The following is a 26,892-nucleotide window of genomic DNA, read 5'->3' on the forward strand; positions in this document are numbered from 1 at the left end:
GTGATTCTCCAAGATGCATGGAAATAACGAGGGTTACCTTAGTGGCTACAATGGCAATGTCAGATGAGACACCTTCACAACAAAGTGGCGAGGGTGGGAGGTGTGAAAACAAAGAAAGTGGAATAATAAGTGCAGGTGTTTGGGGGGTGTCACATCGCCCACATATGCATGAACAGGACGCCCATGGGTGACGGCCATGCTAGCTAATGGCTGCACAGGTGGACAGGGGAGGGTGAGATGCTCCGCAAGCCCATGCGAGGCGACACAGTTTGGGGGCAGAAGGTCCCTCTGTCAGGCAAGCCCTCAGCATGGCCCACACACATCTCCACCCCCAGAAACAAAGGGCAGACTGGCAACTTACCATTAATTGGCACTTTTTAAGAGGATACATAACAGGTTAAATGTGAAGAAAAAAAGGAGAAGAGAAAGGAAACAGGGTATAAGCAACAAGATAGTTGAAACAAGAGCACCTAGACATGTTCTGTTTTTGTTTTGGTCGTGTACAGACTCTTGTCAAGAGATATTTAGCAGCTTATTCTGAAATGCTAGCTGATCTCCGATGTGTTGGGTTAGCCTACACTATAATAAATAATGGTTCTGAAATTCTAGCTGCTGTCCAGTGTGTTTGGTTGGTCTACCCTTTAATAAATAATCAGTTCCAACAATTAGATTTTGATGCTTTAGAATAAAACAAGAACCATTTGAAAAAGGGGCCAAATAAGTTTAAAAAATTACAAAATCATAAAGCATAGCATATGACTACCCTATCAGAAGCAAGTCTGTGAACAACTCAGGTTCTCTTCTAACATAGAAGATAGGTGCCAAATGTTTGATTTAATGACATATTGTGATGACTGACAAAGAATCAACAGGATATGTTTAACTTACAATAATATATATATATATATATATATATATATATATATATATATATATATATATATATATGCATCCTTGCTCTTGTAAATGTTCAAATCTAGTAAAATTTCAGTTGATAAAAATGCCAATTCATAATCATTTGAGTAAACTTTCGTGCTATTTTATAAGTGTTTCCTCTTGTCTTTTCACTCCAATGAAATGAACTAGCTGGGCTTTTGTGCTGTTATTAAGAGATGTCTAGATGACTGTGGGCTGTTGCTTTGCTTTTGGGTGTTTTCATTTTCATTTATTTGCTTGCTTGTTTACTGCATCACACTGTCACCCCCCCTCATCCAGTCCACATTATCTGTCCATGCACATGAGAGGTCATAGACATACGTGACGTCACACGCACGAGACGGGATGCGGATGGGATGGGGTGAAGCCGACCTCAGCTCAGGGAGAAAAAGCCCTCGCCTCACAGAGAAGAGGAAAGCAGGAAGGTATGGATGTGAGGAAGCCATAGTCAGGAACAAAAAAAAAACAAACAAAAAAAACACATCTCTCTCTTTCTTCCCTCACTTCCTGTCTATCTCACTTCATCTTCCTGACATGTACCTCTCCAACGCTCTCACAAAATGCATACGCAGTCTGTCACGTCATAAAGGGAGGTACTTGAGTAGAGAATGGGAGGGTGTCTCACCTAAGATAGCAGTTGGCACAAAAGGGTCTGCCCAAAACCAGTGGAGGTTATGAAGAAGAGAAAAAGAGGGAAGGAAGTAAGAAGGCAAGTGTAATCTGTTAAAGGTTACCAGAACAGCTCTTAGCAGTTAGCATTGCTGTTACACAGGAGAAGCCAGTGCTTCTTTGCAGAAAAACTGTGCATAGCATCAACACTGCTTCAAACACTGCTCACATTATGCAATGTAATAACTTACCAGCATCTAATATCGAAAGCATTCATTAGATCTTTTGTAGGATTACAATAATAGCTTAACATAGTTATTCGTTTATATGAATGCATTAAGGGCTAAACATAGTTCTTCCAGCTGGGTAGCTGCTTACCCTTAAGTGCAAAGAAAAACGTGGCTCTTACAAGCATAAGAGCTTTCCACACATTTAGGCTGTCCATTAATCCAAGCAATGAAAGACACTGCACTATAGTTCTTATGTGGTACAGGCTGCAGTTACAAAAAGGTGAGTGCTATTTTCATTTCCTGAAAGTATGATAGAAGTCAGAGGTCAAAGTTGAGGTTACCTGGGTAATATGTGTTGGGCACAGAAGTGCTGAGTGTGTTAGTCTTCATGGTAAATGACGAAGGTGAGGAGACAGCTTTTAGCCAAAGGGGGAAAAAGAAAAACAAGAAGAAGTACATTTACTCAAAAAGCAAACATTTGACATTATTTGTCAAATATCCCACAACCCCTTTAAGTGACTGACATTTTTAGATAGCAGACATGGCTGGTTGCCTCTCTCTGTGCTTGTCCTTGTGTTATTTTAAGGGTTAAAGTATTTGCAATTCCCCGGGCTCTGTCACTTTAATACATGCCAAGGTTGCCTAAGCTTGCCTTAAAATACCAGGGTGACATGAGCGAAGCGGGACGAGCTCAAATCCCATTCGCATTTCCCCGACGTATTCCCTGCTTAGAGATGCTGGAATAAAATAAAGCCCAGAAAAAGCAACATCCCATCGACAGCAGCCGTGTAACCCAGCGGTATGCTTCCACTCACATAGGGAAAGGAGCGGAGGCTAGCAGAGCAGTGGTGCTAACATGCTGAGCGGAGGCACGGCGGGCTGACAGCGAGTGAAGGTAGGTAGGGGCCACCTCTCTGACAGCTGCCAGGAGGTGCTGTCTGCCGCGACCGGCCCGTCAATCACAGCGATGGAGGCCGACAGCGGGATAAGGTCATGGATGAAATGCCCTGGCACACACCGCACTTCTCTCCCGGCCACCACGAGTGCTTGTTTATTTATTTATCTGCGTTTGCTGGCCACTTCGCAGGGTGACACGCCGACCACATCAAGTGGAACAATGCTGCAGATTTCCTGCAATATTAACCAATGTCAGTGATCAAAGGAGCAGTCGCTGTTTTTGCTCCAGATACTTTTTCCCTGTCAGAGTTAATACAGGGAGAGCAGGTGAAGAGCTGTAGGGGTGGGCCTTCCCCCACTTCACAGAGACCCTCAGCACTAAAACCACCACATGCAATCCACTCAGTGGCCTCATCACTTACTGCTTATGCATTCTACTGCATGTCACATATCATTTAAGCTACGGTTAATGTTTTCCATGGAATTGGTCGGGCAGGAATGGTGTTTGCAGAAGAGCTGAGTGCCAGGAGGAGTGTGGGGCTGTGGGAAGGGAGAGGTGAAACCTGGATCTGGGGCCCAGGTCATGCTGAGAAAGTGTGCTCTACACAAGGCCTGCTCACTGATCTGGAGCCCCAGCAAAGGATTAGGGGAATGAGTCCACGTTTGGCAGTGGTTGGAGCAGAGGTAGAACTCGGGGTTAGATTACCGACCAATGGTAAGCGATAGTGAGTTCAGAGACCCCAATCGTGTGGGACAGCAAGCACAGCTAACAGTTGATACACTTATTGTTATCACTGAACGGAACTTATAAACAGTTATTGTTATCATTGACCTGAGCACTGTGGTCACTCAGATGCCATTTCCTTTATACTACAGGAACTGCATTTAATCTGTGTCTGGACAAACAAATCGGAGGTATCTTTATTAAGTGGAAAAGTACAGTCAGATAAAATGTTAAAAGGCAGTGACATTTGCTTCATTCTAAGTGAAAAGAAGTCAGAGGGCTTTAATCCATAAAATTCACTGGCAGTTTGTATTTCTTTAGCTGGGTAGAAAGCTGTCCCAGATGCAGTTCAATGACTCTAGTCTAATGATCTCAGCTGATCTCTTCTGACCTCCTGCTTTTAAAACAGGAAAAGCTTACTATAAGCATCTCTAGATTATACATTAGCATGCAAGTGCCAATGAGCTGCAGAGCCAGAAAGATACTCACTTCTTCCATTGAGGTTGTGCGTGTCCATGAAGGAGATGGCTTCATCACAGTTGGTGCCCTGCTCTGTGTAGCTCTTGTCCATGGAGTTCACCATCACAGTCATTTCCTGCCGTGTGCTGTTCAGGGTCTCCTTACGCTTCTTTGCCAGTTTCCTTAATTTAGGCAAAAGACCATTTAATGTATCAACTGGATTTTTGGCACACAGAGAGACAAAAAGGAGTCTTACCAAGCTCATCTCTTGAGTAAATGAAGCATCTTGTTTTCAAAGCCTCTTGTTTCTAAAGTTTCAAATTGTTTGAAATAAAACTAGAATCGAGTCAGCCTTTTTTGCCTGACGATTGGTAAAAATAAAAAAAAATAAACTTTTGCTAGGGCCATGCAGGACTCATGCTCTTCTTTCACATGTATTTTATCCTGTCTGCTCATTTTTTTGGCCTCACGTTTAAAGAGAAACTTGGTCATTAAATGCCAGACAGGATCAGTGCTCAGAGCACAGAGCAGAAAGCTGGTACCCAGATGGAGACAGCCATGGCCTTAAATATGGGCATGATGACTGCTACCCTCCCACTAATGTGCCCTCCTGAGACTTGTTGTCACTCCATAGGGGAACACACTCAACCCTTGGCGATGAGAGGGAGTATGCTGATGAAGAAAAGAAACAGTCTCTGGGAAGTGCATTTCACCCCAGGCTCCATGATGCTGTCAGCATTGACGCAAGTGTTTTGCAGGGCATGGCTGTGCATAGAGCTAGCTCAAACGGCTCTGCTCCTTGCCTCCGCCTTTTCTGTTTTAATTGAAGGAACTGGGAAGGCTGGATGGAACAGCTTTGGTGATGATGCCATCCAGTTGTCACGGGGATTGATGCAATGTTACTCTTTATCTTTGAGAAGTTTGCCAAGGTGCGATTTCAGATGCTATGTCACTCCACTAGGGCCGAGGCAGGGAGAGAGTGGTGTGGAGGGCTGCACTACTGCCTAGACCAACACTGCCCGTGCCAAAAATGGAGAACAGTCTGCAGAGCCCGTGAAAGCATGCTGATCATGTTGACCTTTGATTAGTTTGCTGGCTAGAGAGCAGAAGAGAAGCAGAGAATCTGTCTGATTTCTCTGACCGAACGCATAACCTTGGTGCAGGGCGAACAAAACACACATCTGTGTTGGAAGGGGGATTAGAGATGTCAGCTTACTTTGAATGTTTGTTGCATTTTCATTACTGGGTGTGTTACCAAGGCTCTATCAAACTACATATTGACCACCAGCCAAAGGTGCTTTACTGGCTTTGATCTAATCAATCCAACCTCCCATCCAGCTACTAACCCTAACAGTGGGTGCCTATTTGTATTTTGTAGTAATAAAATGATGTCAATTCTTTTGCCTCTTTCACAACAAACTGTATGAAATCTATGAAATCCTAGCCTTGTAACACCATGAAATATGCTACAGTAATTGAGAACAACAGCAATAGCCTGGTATTTTTACAGCAAGAGAACTAGCTGAATAGTATTTGAACATGAAGTGCTCCACAAGCATTACACGGCAGTGAAAAATTGCAGTGTAAAAGGGGCTTTAGTGTCACCATCTGAAAATGGCGACCGCAAATGTGATTGGGAGCTGGGTGAGCGACCTGTGTCCTCTCCAGAGCAATGCGGCACTATCAGCCGTTCCGTCCCAGGAGCAACTGGCCATTTTAATGTAAATGGTAGCACACCTGATGGCTGGCCTCCCTCCTTCTCTTCTCCCTCAGGGTCAGAGGGTCTGTGCCACGGGATACACTCTTATCTCTAATGGAGGCCCTCTTGCATGATTCTGATGGATCCTGCTCAGCATTAAGTGGTGTAAAACAGAACAGCAGTGGCCAGCCAAACCTGGCCCCTGTAGCCTGCACATTAAACATAAATAAATGAAAGTAAAGCCCTCTCTCCCTATCTATACCTTCTTTTCCTTCCAGCATTTAGCTGCTGAAGGTCAGAGAGATTGGGGCTTTTTTACAAATAAAAAAAGGAGAAAGATGGTCTCCAACAGCCTGAGGGGATTTGCGGGCAAAATGCAGAGTACAGTCACATCGGCCATCTTTCCCCTGCTAGCTCATCTCTTGGCTCTCTGCTCTGAATATAAACTTTTCCATATGTGTTGACTGTATTTTTAAAGGTGCTCTACATCTTTCCAACATAAATAAACATGTGGGTGTTTTTAAACTTGAAGCTATGCTGCCTTTTTGTGTTCACCAAGCGTCCTTCATCCTCATGAGGTCCTAGAGAAGCAAGCAGAAGGCCGTGTAACCCTGGTGTCATAGCAGGATGACTGGGAGACTTGGCCTATACCTCTTCACTGTGTGCTGCTTGGCATTTCTCCTCGTCTGTCCAGATTACATCATCTTAATCCACCTGATGGGCTGATGCACTGCTGACCTATTCAGCATAAGCACTCCCCTTTGGGAGCTGTAGATAACTAACAGCCCCCAGGGCTCTCGTTATGAGCTCATCTTTATTACTGAGGAAGGCACCCTTTGTATTTCACGGCTTAATGTCAATATTCCCACAATTAGGACATTATGTTTTTGTATTGTTTATGAAAGTAATCATATACAGTATGTATACTATGTTTGCCATGTAATGTATAACTAGTCATCACACACTGCTTGTGGCATGACCCACTCAAACCAGATGAAATTTACTATAAAAATTAGGCTGTCAAAAATTAACACCGTGACATCAAATGTGAAGCAAAACTTTTGCATGACTGATGAATGTAAGGTGTGCTTTAATGCCCTAGCTCCTGTTTCTCGACTGCATGTTCATTTATATTCACAATTAATCCAATCTGATTTACTGCCGGGTATTTTGAAGGTAATGACACTTCAAAGTACAGAGAACTCTTTAACCACCAGAACCTAAATCTCTCTTGTGGCACTTTGCAAACAGCGGCTTAAAATTTCCAGGCCCTTGTCATCATCCAAATCGGCATTCGTTTCAGATGCTTGCATCGGCGAAGATTTGTCACCGAGCAGTCATTCTGCTGCTGCACTTAAAAACAAATTAAAGTGTCTGCAGAAAGCGTTGGAAAATTACAGTGGGTGCCTTAATCGCAGAGTTACTGGCAGAGCCTAGCTCATTTCGAAGCATTTATGTACGGGGAAAGAATCAGAGCTGGTAAACTGGGGACAAATTGTAGCTTGGACAACCTTAATGACTTGAGAAACAGACACAAGCTAACATGCTACAGAATAAACACAAAGAACAGAAAATGCATTGTCCTGGTGGTTAAATTAATGGAAAGAGTTTATGGCCCATTCCTGTCATAACGAATGATTCCTTCTCCCTTTCATCTCTTCGAAGAGAATGGCAAATCACACTATGAACAAGACAGCAGGAATTTAAAATGCAAGACCTCGCAATTCCACAGAAAGCACGTGGAATGTTTGAGCGCTATAATATTCTCTCACGTCGATACTGCAACAACTGGAAAGTGAGAACCGGCAGGTGCCCCTTAAACGCAGCATGGCACAGTCTCTGCTAATGGACAGCCGTGAGCTAATGAAGCCCTCGTGCAGTCACCATCTCCATATAAGTCTATTGCATTCTGCTTAGTTCCATATGGCTGCCAGCACCCTTTGGTCTCCGAACACTTCTGCAAATGGATAACTCCACAGGAAGCTAATAGTTTAACGGCTTCCCTAAATTTGTTTGCTGTCTAAGTGACACTTAACGTATGCTGTCATTTAATGTGCTATCTGTTATTTACTGGCTGGGCATTAGGCCCATTAGACCTATAAATATTCATCAGTGGGGGAGACAAACTTACTTATTCTCATTTACACCCAGAGTTAAACGGTTTAGGAACATTTATATGGTCAGATGGTTAAATGGCATGTTCTCCATTAAATATCTCCAATAAACAAAGCATTTGATCTCATTTTTAAGACAAAGCCTATTCCCATAAAAGAACAACACAACAACACTGGCAACACAGGAAATATACAACATCAAGTAAAGCAACATGTGGTACATGAACTACTTTGCTGTATATACTTTTGTACCAATGCAACCACAGGTTCTGCTGAGTAAGTGGTAGTCTCTGGACTGCAGTAGCAACTTCAGTTTTGCAGGTTTTAGATGGTGACAACAATGCTGAATGGAGCAAAAAAATAATACAAAAACATTTGGTGTTTATGTTCCCAGAATGCACAGACAGCAACAGTGGCTGGCAATTAAACGCTCCAAATACCACACAAATGTTCAATAAAAAAGTAAACATAAAACAGCAAAACAGCATTTGTCTATCTATTCAAGGTTGTTTCTATCTACTAGATTTGTGACACCAACAATAGAATTGGGGAAAGAGAGCCAAGATTAGGTATTCAGAGCACACACACACACATTCAGAGCACATCAACATGACATTCTATTGTTTACACTTAGCTTCTCATTCTTTTCTATTCTTTTTTATTTTATTTGCATTTATCAGTGTCAGCATTTTGACCAATTTACTCCAGAAACATGGCAATGTAAGTTGAGAAATGACATAGACCTGGGCAACACCGACAGCCTGAAGGTATTAAACCAGCAACCAGAGTTTTTGCCTCGAAGAGCAACCTTGGTATTTGCATGTAGTATGGGACTGACTAAACTCACTGTCAACAGCGTCGGAGTTGGCAGATAAGTGTGCATGCAGACAGCCACTTATGCCTCAGTACATTTGTCCCAATTTTGCTTTTCATCTTTGTAAATGATAATGTCTCCTACAAGCAGCCAGCCTGCTTTGCTAGAAGAACAATATTTTCCCATTTTAGGGAAAAGTTCTCAACTTAGTAGCCAAAACTGCATTAAGAATTTGCCCATTTTTTGTTGTTGTTTTCTACATTAAAACTATATTAACGTCTTTTTGGAAACTAGACTTTGAAGTACACAAACATTCTATGGGCACCTCGTGCTGCTTCTTTTTTCCCTTTATTCTCCTTTTATTTTATTTTTTTAATGTTCGGATTGTCTCTGTTTCATGTATTCACCTGGGAAAGAGTGGCAATTGAAGCCCTTTTTCAAACAACTGCAGGGAATGTGACAAAAGCGAGAGCAGCCCATTTCCTTGCAAATGTCATGGTGAAATGGCGAGAGCAAGGATACAGGAAATGGAAAACAACAAATGAAAGTTCTTTGCAGCACTTCTCCAATCAGAAGCCAAAAAAAATCATCAGTCAGGAGGGACAGAGCCTTCACACTGGGTAAATGCTTCTGTGCTCCTTAGAATCTAAAAGTAGAAACAGGTCAACTATTATACTACTGCAGTAAGTTGTAGAATAATGATCAACACAGCAATACAGTATTGGCTTGTATCCTGAAGAGGAGGTAGAAACTGTCCAGTTCTGCTTTGATCCTGCTCCAAGTCCAACTGCACTGGTTTGGAAATTCTGACGTATGATAAAACACAGGGCATGTCCTTGGCAACTTGCTGCCGGGGAAAGAAAATGACAAACGACAGACGGCATCATCAATCCTGAGACAGGAAGCTGACACTGGGGAGGCTGGCACTGTCTAACACTGGGAATGTCGGGGAGGTTGGCACTGAGGCTGTGCGAATCCAACACCAGACGAGCGAGAAAAGCATGTCTTCTAATGAGAGATGTTCGAGACCGGCATCCTCGGTGCCGTAGCGGCCCCGCTCCAGTTGGGTTAACCCTGCCAGGCATTCCACCTGCAAACACAGTGCCAACTTGCCACGTAGAACTCTAACACCTGCATGGCTCTTTTAAACTGCTATGCTAATATTGCCACAGCAAGACGCGAGAGGACAGCACAGACTCCCATTGTGGACTTCCTAGATGGTCAAGGGTCTCGAGGGGGTGATATTCTCAAGAAGCCAGGCAAAAGGCCAGTGCATTTCTAGTGATGGTGCTGCGTGTTGCAGTTACTGACAAATGCACAGCGATGGACATAACTCCAGTGCAGGCCAGAAAGCTGCGCTGCAACATGGGATATGCGCTTGTTTATTGCCTTTGGCCATCCTGAAATGATGGGCATCAGAAGGATGGCTTTTAGCATACAGCCCCTCTAGTTCCATCCTGGTGTGCCTTACCTGACACACACACACCACACCCCCACGGTTCATGCATCTCTAATGCCAGCGAGCTTGTCAACGTTCCGGCACATGTCCTCTCTCAACCTTTCCGTTTCTCTCTCTCTCTGTTCCTTTTTTCAAAAGTGACTAGAGACATTTTGTCTTTCTCCTTTCCATTTATTTTCCCGTTTCAGGCATGAGCACTTCCATTTGAAGTTTAACCTGAAACCCTGCAGATGGAGAGGGCTTAGGTTGATACAGATGAAAAAAAGTGAAAAAATCCTTTTAAAGGGAGGTAAGTTTCGCTCTTTTTTTTTCGTGAGAGAAAAACATAAATAAAAGCTCCCACCATGCTGTGCGTGGTAGGGAGCTGCGATTGCCAGGGTCTCTGGAGAGCAGAGCTGCACATGTGCCCTTGAGCAAGGCACTCTGTCCAGACCGCCACCACTGCACAAAACCCCATTTTGTTCATCATTTACAGCTATGAATCTGGATGTGGGCAGGGCTGCACTGACACCAACCTCGGGGTAAGGGCGAGGCGGACAGACAGGAGTGCAGACCCATCTCCATTAATATGTAGGAAACACGCAGAACGAAACATGGAAGCTTGGGGCCAATTCATTTCACTAAAAGATATTTCATATTCGATATGTTGGCAATGGCTGAACAGGCTGAATGTGAAAATAATCTCAGTGATGCTATCTGTAATGCACTCTTCTTTATTTAACTCTCAGTGAGTAGCAAATCTCTGTTCTAAGGCCTACTGTAATACCAAGATATCTAAACAACATAAATTTTCTTTAGCTCAGCACTATATAAAAGTAAACAATGATATTATAGTAAACAATGATATTGCCTATTGTGCACATAAACTCAGCATGCATACATCTAGGAGTATTAATGTTGATGGTTACACTGCCATTTAGGTCTCTAAACCAATACATGGACACTGAAGACTATGATGGCCGATTAGGAGGAATGATCTAGTATGTGTGGTTGATGATGCAGATGAGTAGCGTGGGCACTGGAGCTTGGCATGAGCTGTTACCATGGCGTCAGCAGCATTCAGCGTTCAGCGACAGAGGTCACCTCTACAGTTTCTCTGACAGACTTCCACTTCAAGCTGAGTACCAGAAGTTACATAAGGTTTTAACTGATATTTTTTGTTAGAAATGAGTTAGTGACATGGCTGTATTGTCAACAAATAGATAATTGATAATACAACGTTCATGTCAGCCAAACTGGAAACTGAATATTTTCCCTCTTGTTCTTCTAATAACAATTATTTTGCTCAATATAAGCTTACAAAAAAGTCTTGTGATTTTTTAAGGAGTTTGGACTTTTCAAAGTTAGAGGTTAACAGTGTTAAATTATTACATTGTTTTGTAAACCAAATGTAACAACTGTATTTTAGTTATGCTACACTTAGGTGTAAAAAAATAAAACATCTCATATGCTGTATATTATTTTACTGTACAAGTGGTGATCTCTCCAGTACCAACAAATGAAGCAATAGATATCTTTTTAAAAATTGTGTAGAATTAATTTACTTAAAAGATAAGGCATACAGACCATGTTTTATGCTTTGAGAAGGAGACATTTGATGCATTTGATGCATCATTCTTGACACTGCCAAGCATTAGAAAAACAAGTAAAGGTCTGACCCTAATAAAGATTGACTAAACCTCATTTGCAATTTTAATTTGTCTATTTAGATGAATGAGAAAACCCAATCTGCATGATGATTCGACTGTGTAAGTCATGCGTGAAAGATCATACGGGAGGAAGAAACATTAAGACATTACATGTTGACAGCTTAATTACAATGTTGCAGGTGAAGTACAACATCTTCTTTCATAGCATCTGCTGCTCATTGCCAGACTTGTTGTAAGCCCTTACCTCAACAATCTGTCACAGCAGACAGACAAACCGGGGCCACTGAGTCCGCATAGAGACATGGCACAAGCAGCTGTCAAAAACCTTTTTTTCCGAAAGGATGCATATCAAATTCTGATTATGGGAATGCTTATCATTAAACTCGAACTTAAAGCTCATGTAACATTCATGATTAGCTTGTCATACTGGCTATGCAGGCATTTAGTTATGATCAAAGATTGCCTGCTAAAATCTGTTGTGATTCATGTTAACCAGCACCCAATACCATGATTAAAAGCCTCAGTGAAGGTCCCAAGAGGCATCAGAAACTGAACTCAAGCCTAAAGAAACACAAGTATGCTTTGTATGTGCAGTGTTTTCTTGGGTGGGCTAGTTAGGTCTTGACAGCATGGTCTCTCGTCATCGGCAGACACGTGCTCCCTGGTAGCATTTAGTGTAGTCCAGAGGCTGGGTATGGCTGTGACACAAGCTCCATGGTAAAGAACTACTTTAAGCACTTGTGTTACATTTTTAGACAAAACATTTTACATTTATGAATGTACGAATATATGTATAATGATTGCAATAAGGATAGAATCATGCATAAAATATCTCACAGATATGCTTAAATTTTAAATAATATAAGAATAAAAATTAAGGGATGTGTTTACACCAAAACTGGTGTCATAAAATAATATCTTCTTTGATGCTGTGTGACTTAAATGAATGACAGAATGATTTTTTTGGTTTGCTTATTTTTTATATTTCAGATAACTTATGAAAACTTGCTGCACTACAGCACGGAGTCTGGGCACGGAGGCTTCAAAGTCTGCTTCCCGGATCACAAAATATCCTGCGAAATATAAAAGCCAGCAACCACCCAAAAAGTCCCTGAGAATGATAAACACTTTGATATGTACCTATATTGTCCAAAAAGGTCTTTATCTTAATGTAATAACAAATCTGTTCTAAATGTGAACTTATATACAACTTTATTACTGCATTGCAAAAAGAGCCAGCAACCAAATCAAGTCACAGAGCTTGTGACAAAAGCTGCGTAGAAGGAAAACATGTGAAGGAAGCACCCTGCTAGGCTGCTCCCCAATCAGCCCCACCAACGAGTGACTACCTGGGCTGAATCAAAGAGCTAATGGTCTCTGCAAAGTAGGCAATTTTGTTTCCTACCTCTGCCACTGCACTGTTACCCCAAATTTGCAATTTGACTCAGAAAACTGCTAGCCATGTCTGCCACATTAAGAAAAAAGCCTTCCTGTCACAAACAAAATGAATGTACTCTGCTGTGACCTGGAGCAAAGTGGAATTAAAAAAGGGCTGTTCAACTAAAGCATCGAGGACACAGCTTACGCCGAAGTCAGCCTTTGACGCTCCTGAGTTTTTCACTAGTCTTCTCGGCATGTGTATGAAAGTCAGGCATGGGACAAGCTCAATGACTGGCCACTGCACAGTCGAAGGCCTTGTATAGTGATGATTTGTGAAGAGCTGGTCATGTAGGTGGCAGTAAAAGCTTTGTTAGCAATAGCTTTGAATATGCCTCTTTTCTATTTTCCTACAGACTTCCTTTCCAGAAAGATTGCTCTCAATCAACAATTTCAGAGCCCTTTTGATCCAACAAGCCAACATTTCAATGCTTGTTTACAAGTGCATTTGATTAGATTTATAGCAGAATGTAAAAGAAACTGAAAAGTCACAAGTCCCAAGGTGCTAATTTGTGATATGTAAATACCAACCATATAGACACACATATGGTACCATACACTTGTGTTTTAATATATGTTCCTGATGCTTAATCAGTGAGTGGCATCCCTTTCTAATGGTTGAATGAGAAACACTTCATCACAGCACACTAATTTCCTATCCTCCAAGGATTTGTATCGGAGGGTGCCTGCTCGCTGTAAATCCCCAGGTGTGCGCCCATATACCAATTAACAACAAAGAATTAACTTGATGTCATGTTGGAAAGTTTGCTCAGCCAGGCAAACTGAATAAATTGCCATACACTGGCGGCTCATTTCCAAATGGCAGCTAAGCTTGCTTATCACATCTCTTAGCTGTTGGGAGGGGTCTGTGTTACAAAGAGCTAACTTGATTGGGGGTTACTTGGCAACAACCAGACACCTGGACAAAAGGAGACTCTTCACAGCTCCCCCATCTATCAGGCGTGTGGTAAGAGGGTGCAAATTGCCTCTTCATCCTTCTGCACTTCCTCTGCCTCCTACTCCTCTTCAACACACATAGGCTGTCAAACGAGACAAATGCGCATCCCGTTGTTGCAATTAATTTAATTCTTGTTCTGCGTGAGCTCTCAGTGTAGGATTTAATTAAGGCTTTCGCACGGTGTGCCTCACTCCATTGCGAGGCCCGAGTTAAATGGCCCTGTCCTGCAGTGCTCTCTGCTAAGCGCCACTGGGTGATGGAGAGGGGGCGGGAGTGGCCAGAGGCTGACCCGTGCTCCTCTGCCCTGTGCTTTATGGCTGCTGCTTCTGCTGTAGCCACCGTGTGAGGCAGTGATGGAGAACACTGCGTCGTAATACCCTTTTCACTGCTTTCAGCTTCCCGGTGATGATGTACAGCATACTTTACAAAAAGCATAAACTACGTCCACAATTTCCAGAAAGTTAAAATGAGGATACAATGCACTAAAAATCTGATGGAAGCAAGCAATTCTGTGCAATAACACTGGCAGTCTCTCTGAACAATGTACCTGTTTGTGCCTTTTTCTTGTAAATTCATTCCAAATCAAATGGTAACGTATGATAAAGGTCTTTGACCAAAATACCTTTCCAAGTGTGATTTCTTTAATGTTTATAGTTAAAACCTGCCACAACACTGTTGCTTAAAAACATTTATAAATGATGGGGAATATAGGGTCCTGACTTTGTCTATCAATTATCTCTCTTGAAAATAGGCAATTAGCATTAAAGAAGCTAGCAGAATTCTTTTGGATCTTTAACAAAATAAAGTGAAATCTAGAAATAGACAACCATCCCTCTCATATATCATGGATTTATCTCCATGCCATGCAGACACTCATCAGAGACTTATTCTAACCATAGCTGAGAGGGAGGGGAGGGGGTTGGGAAACACAAAACACAAAAACGACATTTTTATTCCGTAGAGAAACATTTTTGAACTTGACAGATCAAGGCATGACTGTCAAAACATTCAGTTTTGTAATTTTGGCTCCATAATCAAATTTTAGATTAAATTCTGCCCTTAACTATATAATCAGGTCAAACAGACACTGATGGATAGAGTTTACACTCAAAGTTCTAATGTTAAAACATTTTGAGCATCAGCTCAATTGGAGATTGAAAAGTATTGCAAACCCCCTGCTGCACTCTCCTGACTTCACAGCCTGCCTTAAGCTCTAGCTCAGCCAGCCTGTATGCTCAGTCAGCATCAGGCTACTCTTTACACTGGACTGTCATAATGACTACAGCCTATTAACAGAGAATTGTCAGCTTTATGTGTAAAGCAAAAGAAGGAATTGCATGCTGTCAAAAAGGCCATGCAAAAAACAAAGCAAAGTTAAAAACATGGTGGGAAGAAAACCAACTGAAGTTGTGAGATAAGCACTGGTTAAATGTAGGACATGGAGAACTGAGAGCAATTTAAGTAATGGCAGGGTGCTATGGGATACAGGAGGGAATGGGTCAGTGGACATTGGGTGAGTGTGATGGGATGCAGGAGGGGAATAGGCCAATGGGCAGGCACAACCCTTGCTGATCTCTGGTGTGTGTTAGTTTTTCATAGATGTTAGAGAGTTGGGGTTAGTTGTCATTCCAGTGAACCAATGCTGCGAGGCCTGAGCAGCACAGTTTTCCCTTTGCCTTTAGCACAGAGGACTTAACACTTTAAATCATAGCAAGTGGAAAACTAAGCTGCGTGCTATCCATTAAGACTAAGGAAACACTCTAATACCTTAGGGAATTTTCCATCAAATTAGGATATCAGTAACTAATCAAATCACCCCCTTCGAACTGGAGCACTATAGATTCATCTCAAGAGAATAATTACCATATTTCAGGCTTTTTCTTTCATTAATAATTCAAGAGTTAAAAATAGAGCTCATCTGTATCAGTGCCAAGAGATGATTCACTTACGTGTGTATCGTTTACAAAAGGATAACAAAAAGACCTGGATGGCACTTGCCAAGGCATGAAATATCAGAATGTATCCAGAATGACTGACATCTTCAGGCGAGGCCTGTTAGTTCTATGCCAAACAGCAAGAACACTGGAAACCTTGTGCTTCAGTTTGAAAGGAGGAAGTAAGTCACTGAGTGTCATGCATGGAATATCAAACGGCGTGGCAGAGCGAAAGCATGGTAACTAAGCGTTTCACAAAGTGGTTACTTACAGGTAATAAGTGTAGGAGTGATAGGTTCTTCTGCCGAGTGGGGTGGTGGAAGGATTAAAGCAGTGGTGGAGAGGGGAGAATGTAAATGGAAGGAAAGAAAAAGTAAAAATATTAATGTCCGAAAAATAGAAAATGAACAAAACCTGATATGGTGACACAAGTGAGGAGCTATTTGAGTGACTGTGAGGGCAAGGTGGCTGCAGTGGGCGTGGCATGTGAGACCTGGCTCTGATTTGCTGAGTGGAGGGAAGGGGGTTGGGCCAAGGATGGCCTCTGCCAACTGGACTTCTTTAGGCCTCATATAAGATAGGAGTGAGGGAAAGGGACTCTGGGAAATACTCAAGCAAAAAGCCACTGTCACATTAGATAGCAGAAATGGAAAGATCAGGAAAGAGAGAGTTATAGGTAAAGCTGTTAAGACAGAGTTGGTTTCCCAAAAGGGTCTTGATATTAACATTATCTGTCTACCAATAAGACTATAAAAGAAATGATCATCCTAGAGATTTGTCTAATGGTTGAAATCATCTCATCACTGATGATTCTGTTATTGTAGAAATCCTGGTCTATTAAGTACTGGTTTAAGGGAAAAATTCTAGTGCATTTTATTTCTATTTCTGACTAATGTTTAACACAGTGACAGTGACTAACATACTACAGAAGTAATCAAATAACTATACTACACTACAGTTTTTATGTGTCTGTTTGACTGGCTGATTTCAGTCCCTACTCAATTCCTGATGCCCCTTGCAATGGCTTCCATCAAATCACAATTAGTTATAGGCAGAGCAGTCATTATACTAAAAACTACTATCAATGCAAACAATCGATTTTATGTAATTGGCTGTCTTGCTTAGTCAGCAAAATGAAGGCAAGCCTCTTCAAATGTTTGGCCATTCTGAAACTCACCAGCAAAATCAATAGAAATGAATATGCTTCAAAGTGGGTTAATGACTCGGATTAAAAAACATATTTTCTCCATCTCTCTCCTGTTTTAAATTACAGCTATGCTACACAGTAGAGAGAGAGAAAGAGGGAGGAGCTCCATTCAAAGTCATCCAACACTTGCTTACTCACATAGTGCATGAGAGGCTTTTTGCTGTATACAATAAGAAGTTGGGCTATTTGCAGAGTGTGGCTGCCTGAGGTTTTTGTACAGAATTCAGAGGGCTTTTACTCCAGCTGAGGACGAGAGCTAATGTAAACTAGCCTGCAGCAACATGCCCTAGGCCTCCCTTTGAAAGGAGAAAAAAAGCTTTCATCAAATTTTCCCTCTTATCTTACTTTGCTTTTTCCCCTTCTTCCAGAGATAAGTTTCAGAAATGTTTTCCTATTTCCTGATTCAGGGTCATTAAAACATGTTCATTTATGTGGGTATAGCAGAGAGAGAGAAAAAAATGAATATTTTATCATGTGTTGTACACTGGTGCCACATGCAGTTTAATGCTGGTTATCAGAGCAATCAAGTCAATTATTCACTGTTCAGTTGACAAAAGGGGGTGTTTGCGAGTTGCAAGACAAACAGCACAGATTCACTAAAGTTGACTTTCATGTAATCATATGCACACAATACCTTGACTTTCATTTATTTCTGTTTGCTAATAAAACATTATGAAAAAGCTCATCAAATCCAGCAGTTAAGGTCTGGACAGTATTTTCCATTTTCCATATTAAACAGGACTGTCATAACATGAGATACATGCACTACTGAGACACTGGAGAGGCATGAGGCAACCTTACCGTTTCTTCATGAGCAACACCACACCCAGGAAGATGATGACAAAGAGCAGGATGCCCGCGATGACACCAGCAATCTTAACTGTGTGGTCTGTCTGTTTCTCTGGCTCCACTGCATCAGGTTTTCTAGTTGCTGCCCCTGTAATCCACAGCATGGCGACAGATCACGATCCTGCAATTTCTACCTCAGTGCCATTAGTTTATATCACCTGGGTAGTTTGGTGTGTTTATATAAATGTAACTATTATGCAATGAATTTATGCAAGATGCACTTGAAATTCATGTCAGAGTCAGTCAGTTTAAACTGTGAGGCAGTTTGGCAGTTTTGTTCAGCAATCACAACGGGTTGAATTATACTAGGAGTTGATGTTAAGGAATTCACTATGGTCCCCTTACAGATTCACTGGAGCTTTATTTGGGCCTTATAGTTTTAGATTAGACACCATTACATTCACTGCCTGGCCAAAAAAAAAAAGGTCACCACCTGGATTTAATTAAGCAAATAGGTAAGAGCCTCCCAATGGATAATTACTGCATGGGTGATTGTTTCAGCTGGCAACAAGTTATTTAACCCTAACTGATGCAATAAGTAGCTTTTCATTTGTTAAACAACCATGTCGAAAGAAAAGGTCGTGGAAAAGATTTTTTTTATCTGTTTCAGACGGGTCAAATTATTGGCATGCATCAAGCATGCCAATTTCCTTAGAAAACATGTAAGGAAATTGCTGAAACTACTTAAATTGGGTTGAGAACTGTCCAACACATTATTAAAAAGTGGAAGGACAGTGGGAAAACATCATCTTCGAGGAAGGAATGTGGTTGGAAAAAAATCTTGAATGATTGCGATCAGCAATCCGTTAAATGTGTGGTGAAGTCAAATTGTAGAAAAACAACAGTAGAACTCAGGGATATGTTTAATAGTGAAAGTAAGAGCATTTCCACATGCACAATGCAAAGGGAACTCAAGGGATTGGGACTAAACAGCTGTGTAGCCTTAAGAAAACCACTTGTCAGTGAGACTAACCGGCAAAAACGGCTTCAGTTTGCTAGGGAGCATAAAGATTGGACTCTGGAGCAATGGAAGAAGGTCATGTGGTCTGATGAGTCCAGATTTACCCTGTTCCAGAGTGATGGGTGTATCAGGGTAAGAAGAGAAGCGGCTGAAGTGATGCACACATCATGCCTAGTGTCTACCATACAAGCCTGTGGGGGCAGTGCTATGATCTGGGGTTGCTGCAGTTGGTCAGGTCTAGGTTCAGCAACGTTATGTACCCAAAGAATAAGGTCAGCTGACTACCTGAATATACTGAATGACCAGGTTATTCCATCAATGGATTTTTTCTTACCTGATGGCACGGGCATATTTCAAAATGACAATGCCAGGACTCATCGGGCTCAAATTGTGAAACAGTGGTTCAGGGAGCATGAGACAATTTTCACACATGGATTGGCCACCCCAGAGTCCAGACCTGAACCCCATTGAGAATCTTTGGGATGTGCTAGAGAAGACTTTGAGCAGTGGTCCAAATCTCCCATCATCAATACAAGATCTTGGGGAAAATTTAATACAACTCTGGACAGAAATAAATGTTTTGACATTGCAGAAGCTTGTGGAAATGATGCCACAGCGAATGCATGCTGTAATCAAAGCTAAAGGCGGTCCAACGAAATATTAGAGTGCGTGACCGTTTTTTGGCCAGGCAGTGTATCTACAACTCTGGTACATTGTTACATTTCTAATGTGCTGCTACATGTCTAATGCTCTGTTAGACTGCTATATACATACAGCTGGAACATTGCTACACATCTAATGCTCTGGTACAGATCTACATGTCTAATAGCTCTCTCATTAGCTATGCAGTGTTTACCCCTTAAGGCAGAGAATGATTATTCTAATAGGATCTTTAATTGGACCTTCAGGTTTCTCCTTTGCTTCATGATCAGAACAAAAGGCCTAACCCTCCCACTGCTAAAACGTCACTCTACTCTTGGCGGTCCAAGCCAAATTAAGCTGTCATTCTGATCTCTCTCTCTCGCTCTCTCTCTCTCTCTCTCTCTCTCTCTCTCTCTCTCTCTGTTCCTCCACCTGAGAGAAGGAGATAAACTCATTAACCATGCTTCTTCACTTTCATTGTGTTTTCTCTTCTTGTTTCTTTCATGGGCACAATAACTGCGTTTCTATCGCCTTTGGATATTCAAATCTGGGTCACATATGGTGAGTGGCAGTGTAAAAGAAGCAAAAACAAGCCAAAGAAAAGAAGGGAAAAGAGAGAGAGGACAACTTCTTTCACAGCTATTTATTCCCTGAGTAGGCAGTAATGACTTGATCACACCATGGGCACACACATTTAATATCTGCTCAAGAGAGATAACCAAAACCTCACAGCACCTAGCCTTACTGAAATAACATAGAATAGGCCTGAAAGAAGTGAGTTAAGGAGAGACAGACAGAGAGAAAGAGAGAGATACATACATAAAAATAGACTCAGACTGACTGACTCGCGCTCTCTCTCTCTCTCTCACACACACACACACACACACACACACACACACACACACACGACCAAGAATGTGTGGTGGTAAGAGAAGGACCTGGGGTGAAGAGAGGGGAGTGTTCGTCTGTTTACTGTATAATGGGAAGGCACATCAGTTCTGAACCAGGTGAAATATCCATTTCCAGTGCTCTAAATGAGCAGGGGATGAAAAATGGTCAGGACCCAGCGTTCAATCCAAGCCTGGCTGCCAATCTATTCCTGCTGCCCGCTCCACTTTTTCAATCAGCCATGACAACATCCATCACCTCGGCCTGGGCGGCATGGTTACTGTGGTGACAGATGGTGTCAGAGAGCAGGGTCTCATTTTGGGGAGAATTTCAGTTTTACTGCTGGTGACTGCAGAGGTGAGAGCATGAGGACTGAACAGCAAGCCACTCAGCAGTATTAGAGCACCAAGCAGGTACATGTGTGTGCGGGTACATGTATGTGTGAGTGTATGAGCCTGCGTGTGAATATCTTCTATATAATATCCCCTGCAATATTTCACACCTTGTAGCTGTTTTTCAAGCTTTGCTATCTTACTGAGGTTTGGTTTATGATGAGTTCTAAAGGCTTCTGCCCCATCCATACTGAAACAACATAAGGCGTCCAGTGCTCTCATTCACGCAGTTCAGCTTCGATTTCCTGCCTGCTGTAAGTTTGGTACCCTGCCATGCTTGTAAGCAGTTTGTGCAGCAGTTGCATGCCGGAGAGCGCGGGCAGCGGGAGCTTTGCCAGCCTGGTGTGGTGACTGCATCCCGCTGGTGCTCAGGAGCTCCACCCCCTGGCTGCGGTGGTACTGCGGTGGAGGGGATGGAGCTCCTCCGCACATGCTGGAGGGATGTGCGTGGCCTCTGAGAGCACTGAGTGGGAGGGGAGCTCCTCAGAGAGGGGAGCTGTAACAGCTGCTCCTCCAGCATACTGAGTAAACAAACCCCTCACTTCTAATGGATAAAGGTGAGAGACACGAAAACAAGTCAACACACATGCATGCACATGCACACAAACACAAATTTATACACACACACAAACACACATACACCCACATACACATAGTCATATATCACCTTAAGGTTCAATCCTAGACAACAGATAAGGATGCAAATTTTATTTTTTATTTTTTGGTGTACTAGAGAAGTTGATGATATGTTTTTGGTGGTTTTTTTTTTTGTTTTTTTTGTATAGTTGAGAAGTTCCTGGAGTTGAAATTGAAAAGTAGTTCAAAAGTAGTTTGAACAATATTTTTAAAAAGTGAAAACTTTGCAGAGGAATACGCCACACTGATCAAGAAGAACTCAGACATAGAAAGTGCTCATCCACAGCCCAAGAATCAAAGATGCTTCCTAATTTAGTTGGACATCACAAGCCTTCGGGTACCAGTCATAAAAAGCGTGAAATCTTAATGCGTAAACATCCACTGCAGCTGCCGAAATTTTGCAGTTCTTAGAAAGGACAGTCACTGGGTTTTTTTTAACAAAGACCACCACGCAGAAACTTTCCAAGCCCCACATTGCCAGTGAGGCTGGTAAATATTTAAATGTAATGTTCTGACAGCAGGTTGAACACAACAGCTTTGTGACGCATGCCAAGCAGTAATACTTTCTGATTCAGTTGCCCGTGTGGGGCTGTATTGATTTCCTCTTCCCACTCCTCTTAGAAACCGCATTCCAACCCCGAATAAAAATGAACTCTGTCCACGGCTTTCTTATTTTTAGGCAGAAAATGGTATTATGTGTGCAGAAAGGAGTGCCAAAGCTAATCCAATAAGAACTGACCTTCTCCATTAGATGAATATAAAATAAATAGGGTGGCTCAAACCCTGGTGTCACATTAGCAGGCAACACCCCAGACAATGACAATATTCCACTGTGTGGCTAGCAGCAGCCACTAAGAATCAACTTCATGCAGAAAACAAGTAACAGACACTACACCCATGTCAGAATGTGAGAATAGACTTAACATACAATAGAAATTCTAGATTACACAAAATTAAACAGGACACACACACACATAACATGCTTCATAAAGATGCCTGGTTTAGTTCCCCACACATGATAAGCGGAGACGAGCTACCATGCAGAGGGAGGTCTGACCTGTTAGCTGGTTGTCGCCTGCGGCTGGGGCGATGCGTATGTATGGCGTGGTGAGCTGGGTCACGATAATGGCAGCTAAGGCAAGAGAGGAAGAGGTCCAGGCCAGCATGCACACAGGAGAGAGAGACAGACAGAGAAAGAAGGCCAGGCTGAAGCTGGAGGCTTGACAGAGAAAGGGCTTTAGTCACACTGCTATGCAGACAGGAAGACAGACAAGCACATTACATTTAGTAGGTATTAAATTAACAACTGTTGGCCATATATGAAAAAGTTTTGCATGTGTGTGTTTTTTTTTTTTTCTCAATTTTGTTACTGACAATGCATTTATTGCACTAATACCACTGTGAAGATGTGGCAAGCAAATTTGCAGACTAGTCCTAGACTAAAACAAACCACATCTGGGTAGGCTAATCCAATACATTTGCATTCACAAAGAGAAGACCATTCTCATCCGTCCTCTGCTGGGGAAGAAAGAAGACATTATTGTAGATGTATTTTGCTGTCTGGGACTTGGGTGTTGAAAAACGAAGCAAAAAAAAAATGTTGCTCATTTGCATTGCACAGCCTTGGCACCATTAGAAAGATGGCATGTAGTAAGGAAAATAGATTATCTACCATCTGTGCTCAATTAAATTCCAAACGGTGTGCGGGCTAGTGGCGTGACGAGCCCGTGGCTTGCTAAGTGCCCCCCGTGTGCGTTAATGGTGCACGGGAGGTCAGGAACACGCCACTGGCAGACAGCTCAGCGTCCTGGAATCAAACAGCGCTGGGCCTTCAGTGGGGCTGTGTTCCATCTGTCGTGCGCTACTGTGTTTCCCGACAGTGTCATGAAATGCTGGCCCAGCAATATGTTGTGGGGAGCGAGTCTTTAGAGCTAGCCGAACACTCTAACGCTCTAATGCTCCCATTTACTCCGCTTCAGCAAAAAGTAAGACGCAGTAAATAAAACATGCATTATAATCTGTTCTACAGGACAGCTACATTATTAAATCCACAGATGAAATTGAACTTATGTCACAAATTTGTGTCCTTTGAATATTAATATGGAAGTTCTTTACAAGTCCAGACACAGTGGAATAGTAGTAAGATAAACTGAGCTATAGGTCCATCTTTCCCCAGCAGTGAACACTGGGTATTGGAACCAGTACCATCATCACATCTGGGCCACTAATGAGGGTGGATGGACTGCTGGCTTACAGTGGTGTTCTAAGTGCACACAATGGTTCTCAAAGGATTTGGCATGATTTAGACATTTTCTCAAATGTGCATTGACATCTTTAGCATTGATTGGTTGAATATGAGACAAGAATATGAGACCTACAGTGTCCGGTGTGCGGTGTGCTTGTGAGTTTTTGAATGTCTGTGTGAAAACCTATTTTCCATCAACATAGAAAGGATTAGTATTTATATTTTATATTTGAATTCCATACTTCAGAACCCTGAAAAAGTTATTTCAGCAGTGACTGTACATAGAGGGTTTACTGCAGTGCTGTTAGGAGTTAGCTATTGAGGCATGAACTGTCATTTACATGCATCAGGTTTTGGAACATGTTTCAATCTCCACACAAGATTACTGTCAGCTATTCCTACCTTTAGTTGCCACACGGACACAATCGATTTTGGTCTCCTGTGAGAGAGAGACAGGGAGAGAGAGAGTGAGAGAGAGAGGGACAGAGTGACAGAGCGAAACATAGAATGTGAAAACGAAGAGAGTGAAGAAGAGAAACAGAAGAAAAAAACATTATCTACTGTCACAAGAAATGGCAACACATTAGCTGTCATGGCTGTTAAGGAGGGTACCATCTACTTCTCTTACAATTTGCTGGTGAGGCCATAAAATGGACCAGAGAGAGAGAGAGAGAGAGAGAGAGAGAGAGAGAGAGAGAGAGAGAGAGAGAGAGAGAGAGAGAGAGAAGAGGTAGACAGAGAAAGTTTTCCCTGAACTGGAGCCTCTCTGGTTGTTAACCTGCCAGTAATGTGAGAGCTGTGGGTGTGTGTGTGTGTGTGTGGTTTCCTTTCAACTCCCATTTGATCAGCGTTCAGTACACTCCCACTGCAAACATTCTGACTCAGCTTTGCCATGTAGCAGAGGTTAGCAAGGTTCACTGGTGTTACTTTGATGGCAATTCGTTCATTCATTCATTAATTTTTTACCATGGCACCCACGCTGAAACCAAGGCCAGAAATGACAGTACTAAAGCAACAGCAATCACACAAACTACATCTCCTAAAGTCCTCAATTAAACTTAGAGACAGACTCCGATAGCCATGGACCTACAGTTACTTGTGTCTGATGTCACAGCTGAGATGAACTGAATGAGAAAAACGAATTCACAATTCAGCAGTGGTTGCAGCTCAGTGGAATACAGCCATTAGGAAACAGGAGAGGAACATCTTCGCTATAGTATACATCAGATTACAATATTCAGCAGATCTGCTCAGTCTGTCCCTCAGCTTCTGAGAGCAAGACAGAACAAGAAACGTGTTGAGGGAGATGACAGAGCAGAGGAGGGGTTTGAAGCACACATCTGTCGTCTGATAAATGAGCAACAAACAAAGGGAAACCGGAGACATGAATATTCATGATGGGGTGAGCGAGGGCAGAGCCCCCTTAATCCCAGCAGGTTCATTACAGCAAACTGCTCTTGTGAGGCCCACTGCATGATTGAAGAGAGGGTAAATTCAGCTGATGGGCTGTGAATTTTTTAGGCTGGGGGGGTGGGGGGGTGGGGAGATGTGTGCGCAAACTGTAGCTCATGACGGCCAATCACAAACAATAGGTTCAACAGGCTTCGCAGCACTGCACCGAACCGGCTTAGCTGGCAGTTACCAGAAAAGGTGTGGAAGGATGCAGGAAGCAAGCCACTCAATCAGGCAACACGAGAGTGAGTACCAGCTGTATGGAGCGCTTCCTTTTTTGGACCAATGTTAGACGTCTGTAGGTGCTGAGGGATAGAGTTCAGAACGCCACCCAAGCAGTGGTTAGCTCCAACTTCTCAGCACATGCTTTCTTCAGTAAAAGAACCAGTCAGACACAGGTCAGGATGGTAGTATTTTGGGGTAGCTGCTACATGGCCTGTATACTGCAGGCATGGGCCTGAGACCATGGCAGTAATTTGAATGCAGCTGCCTTCTTTCTGTCAGGGGTGTACCAATATTAACACACAGACATACATGCACACATATATGCACGTGCATATATAGAGCCGTGCAGGTGTGTGTGCACGGATGCACACACAAACGTGCAGACACTCGCACATACAGTCAAGTCTTTTGATGGTATGAGCTCCCACTGCATCCTATTAAAAACTAACTCACAGTGCCAAAATACGCACTCCTCTGACTGTTGCCATTAAGGGGAGTACATGTTACTGTTAGCAGCTATACAGTGGCAGTATTTCTTCTTTCACACACGCACAGACGCAGTCACACACACACAAATGAACACACACACACACACACACACGCACATGCTTACACCCTGCAGGCCGAGCGCCTTCAATTAGAGGCGGTGAATTATCTAATGGGCCGAGCGTCTCTCCCTTTCGCTGGCACTGAAATAAAGGATTGGCTTTTCATTAGGGTCAATTTGCATATAAAAAAGTGAGATGGCTGATAATTCTAATTTCCAATTAGACTGGAGTGTTAATAATGCATCTGTGAATAGCTGCCTTGTAGCGTACCTCTGAGTGTCTGGCTGGGAGAGCACTCCCTCTCACTGCCAGTCAATTCTGATCTGCTGCTACTGCCTCCACTGTACTGCATGTGGAAAATTCCCTTTTAATGGCTGCAAATTCAATATTCTTAAATCAAGCATATCGCTGGGCTGATGGAAAAGGGCTTGATAGAAGTGTGCTCTGGTGGGCCTGTGATATATTACAAATTAGCCTCGACTGGATACTAAGGGATGAACTGATTCCCCAGAGAAGCAAGGGCATTTCCACAGTGAAGGAGAGAGCACCTGTTTGGGGCAGTGGTGGAGAAGGCGTGAGCTCTGTGAATCTCACCTTCTATGGGGTCAATACACTGACAAAGCTTTGTGATTTCTTTTATTATGTAGATCCTGTTCCTACATGGTATACTGAAAAAGTAGGCTTCATAAAACACTGTTTCCAACAATTTGATTACATTAAAACAACACAAAATAGCTGAAGATATTCAAATTCAGTCCACACTCGTGCTGAAGAAACATTATCACTGTAATTAATTGGTTGCGTCATAGTCGTTCAAAGTGTATGTTATAGGGATGTGAGTCTACAGCACACCAGGGGAGCGGAATTTGTCTTCTCTTGAAGCAGTAGGTATTTTCTGTAAGTGTGTCAGCGAATAATTAAATTTTCT

General features: G+C 42.5%; 1 protein-coding gene across 16 annotated transcripts in view; it reads right to left on the minus strand.

Annotated features, from left to right (window-relative positions):
• Nucleotides 1-26,892, minus strand: part of ptprma (protein tyrosine phosphatase receptor type Ma) — a 163,575-nt gene that overhangs the window by 24,084 nt on the left and 112,599 nt on the right. For 3 of the 16 annotated variants that reach the window (XM_081696940.1, XM_081696941.1, XM_081696948.1), the window contains exons 13-19: nucleotides 24,142-24,178; nucleotides 22,552-22,626; nucleotides 17,928-18,063; nucleotides 16,191-16,220; nucleotides 3,886-4,037; nucleotides 2,117-2,191; nucleotides 1,562-1,588 (exon numbers count right to left, since the gene is read on the minus strand). In XM_081696940.1, coding sequence (XP_081553066.1) covers nucleotides 1,562-1,588; nucleotides 2,117-2,191; nucleotides 3,886-4,037; nucleotides 16,191-16,220; nucleotides 17,928-18,063; nucleotides 22,552-22,626; nucleotides 24,142-24,178 — 532 coding nt within the window. The remainder of the gene's footprint in view (nucleotides 1-1,561; nucleotides 1,589-2,116; nucleotides 2,192-3,885; nucleotides 4,038-16,190; nucleotides 16,221-17,927; nucleotides 18,064-22,551; nucleotides 22,627-24,141; nucleotides 24,179-26,892) is intronic. The other 13 variants (XM_081696943.1, XM_027001987.3, XM_081696949.1 and 10 more) reach the window with 9 other exon arrangements.

The sequence above is a fragment of the Electrophorus electricus genome, chromosome 14, assembly GCF_041902795.1.
Source record: "Electrophorus electricus isolate QZ-2024a chromosome 14, ASM4190279v1, whole genome shotgun sequence".
Lineage (NCBI taxonomy): Eukaryota > Metazoa > Chordata > Actinopteri > Gymnotiformes > Gymnotidae > Electrophorus > Electrophorus electricus.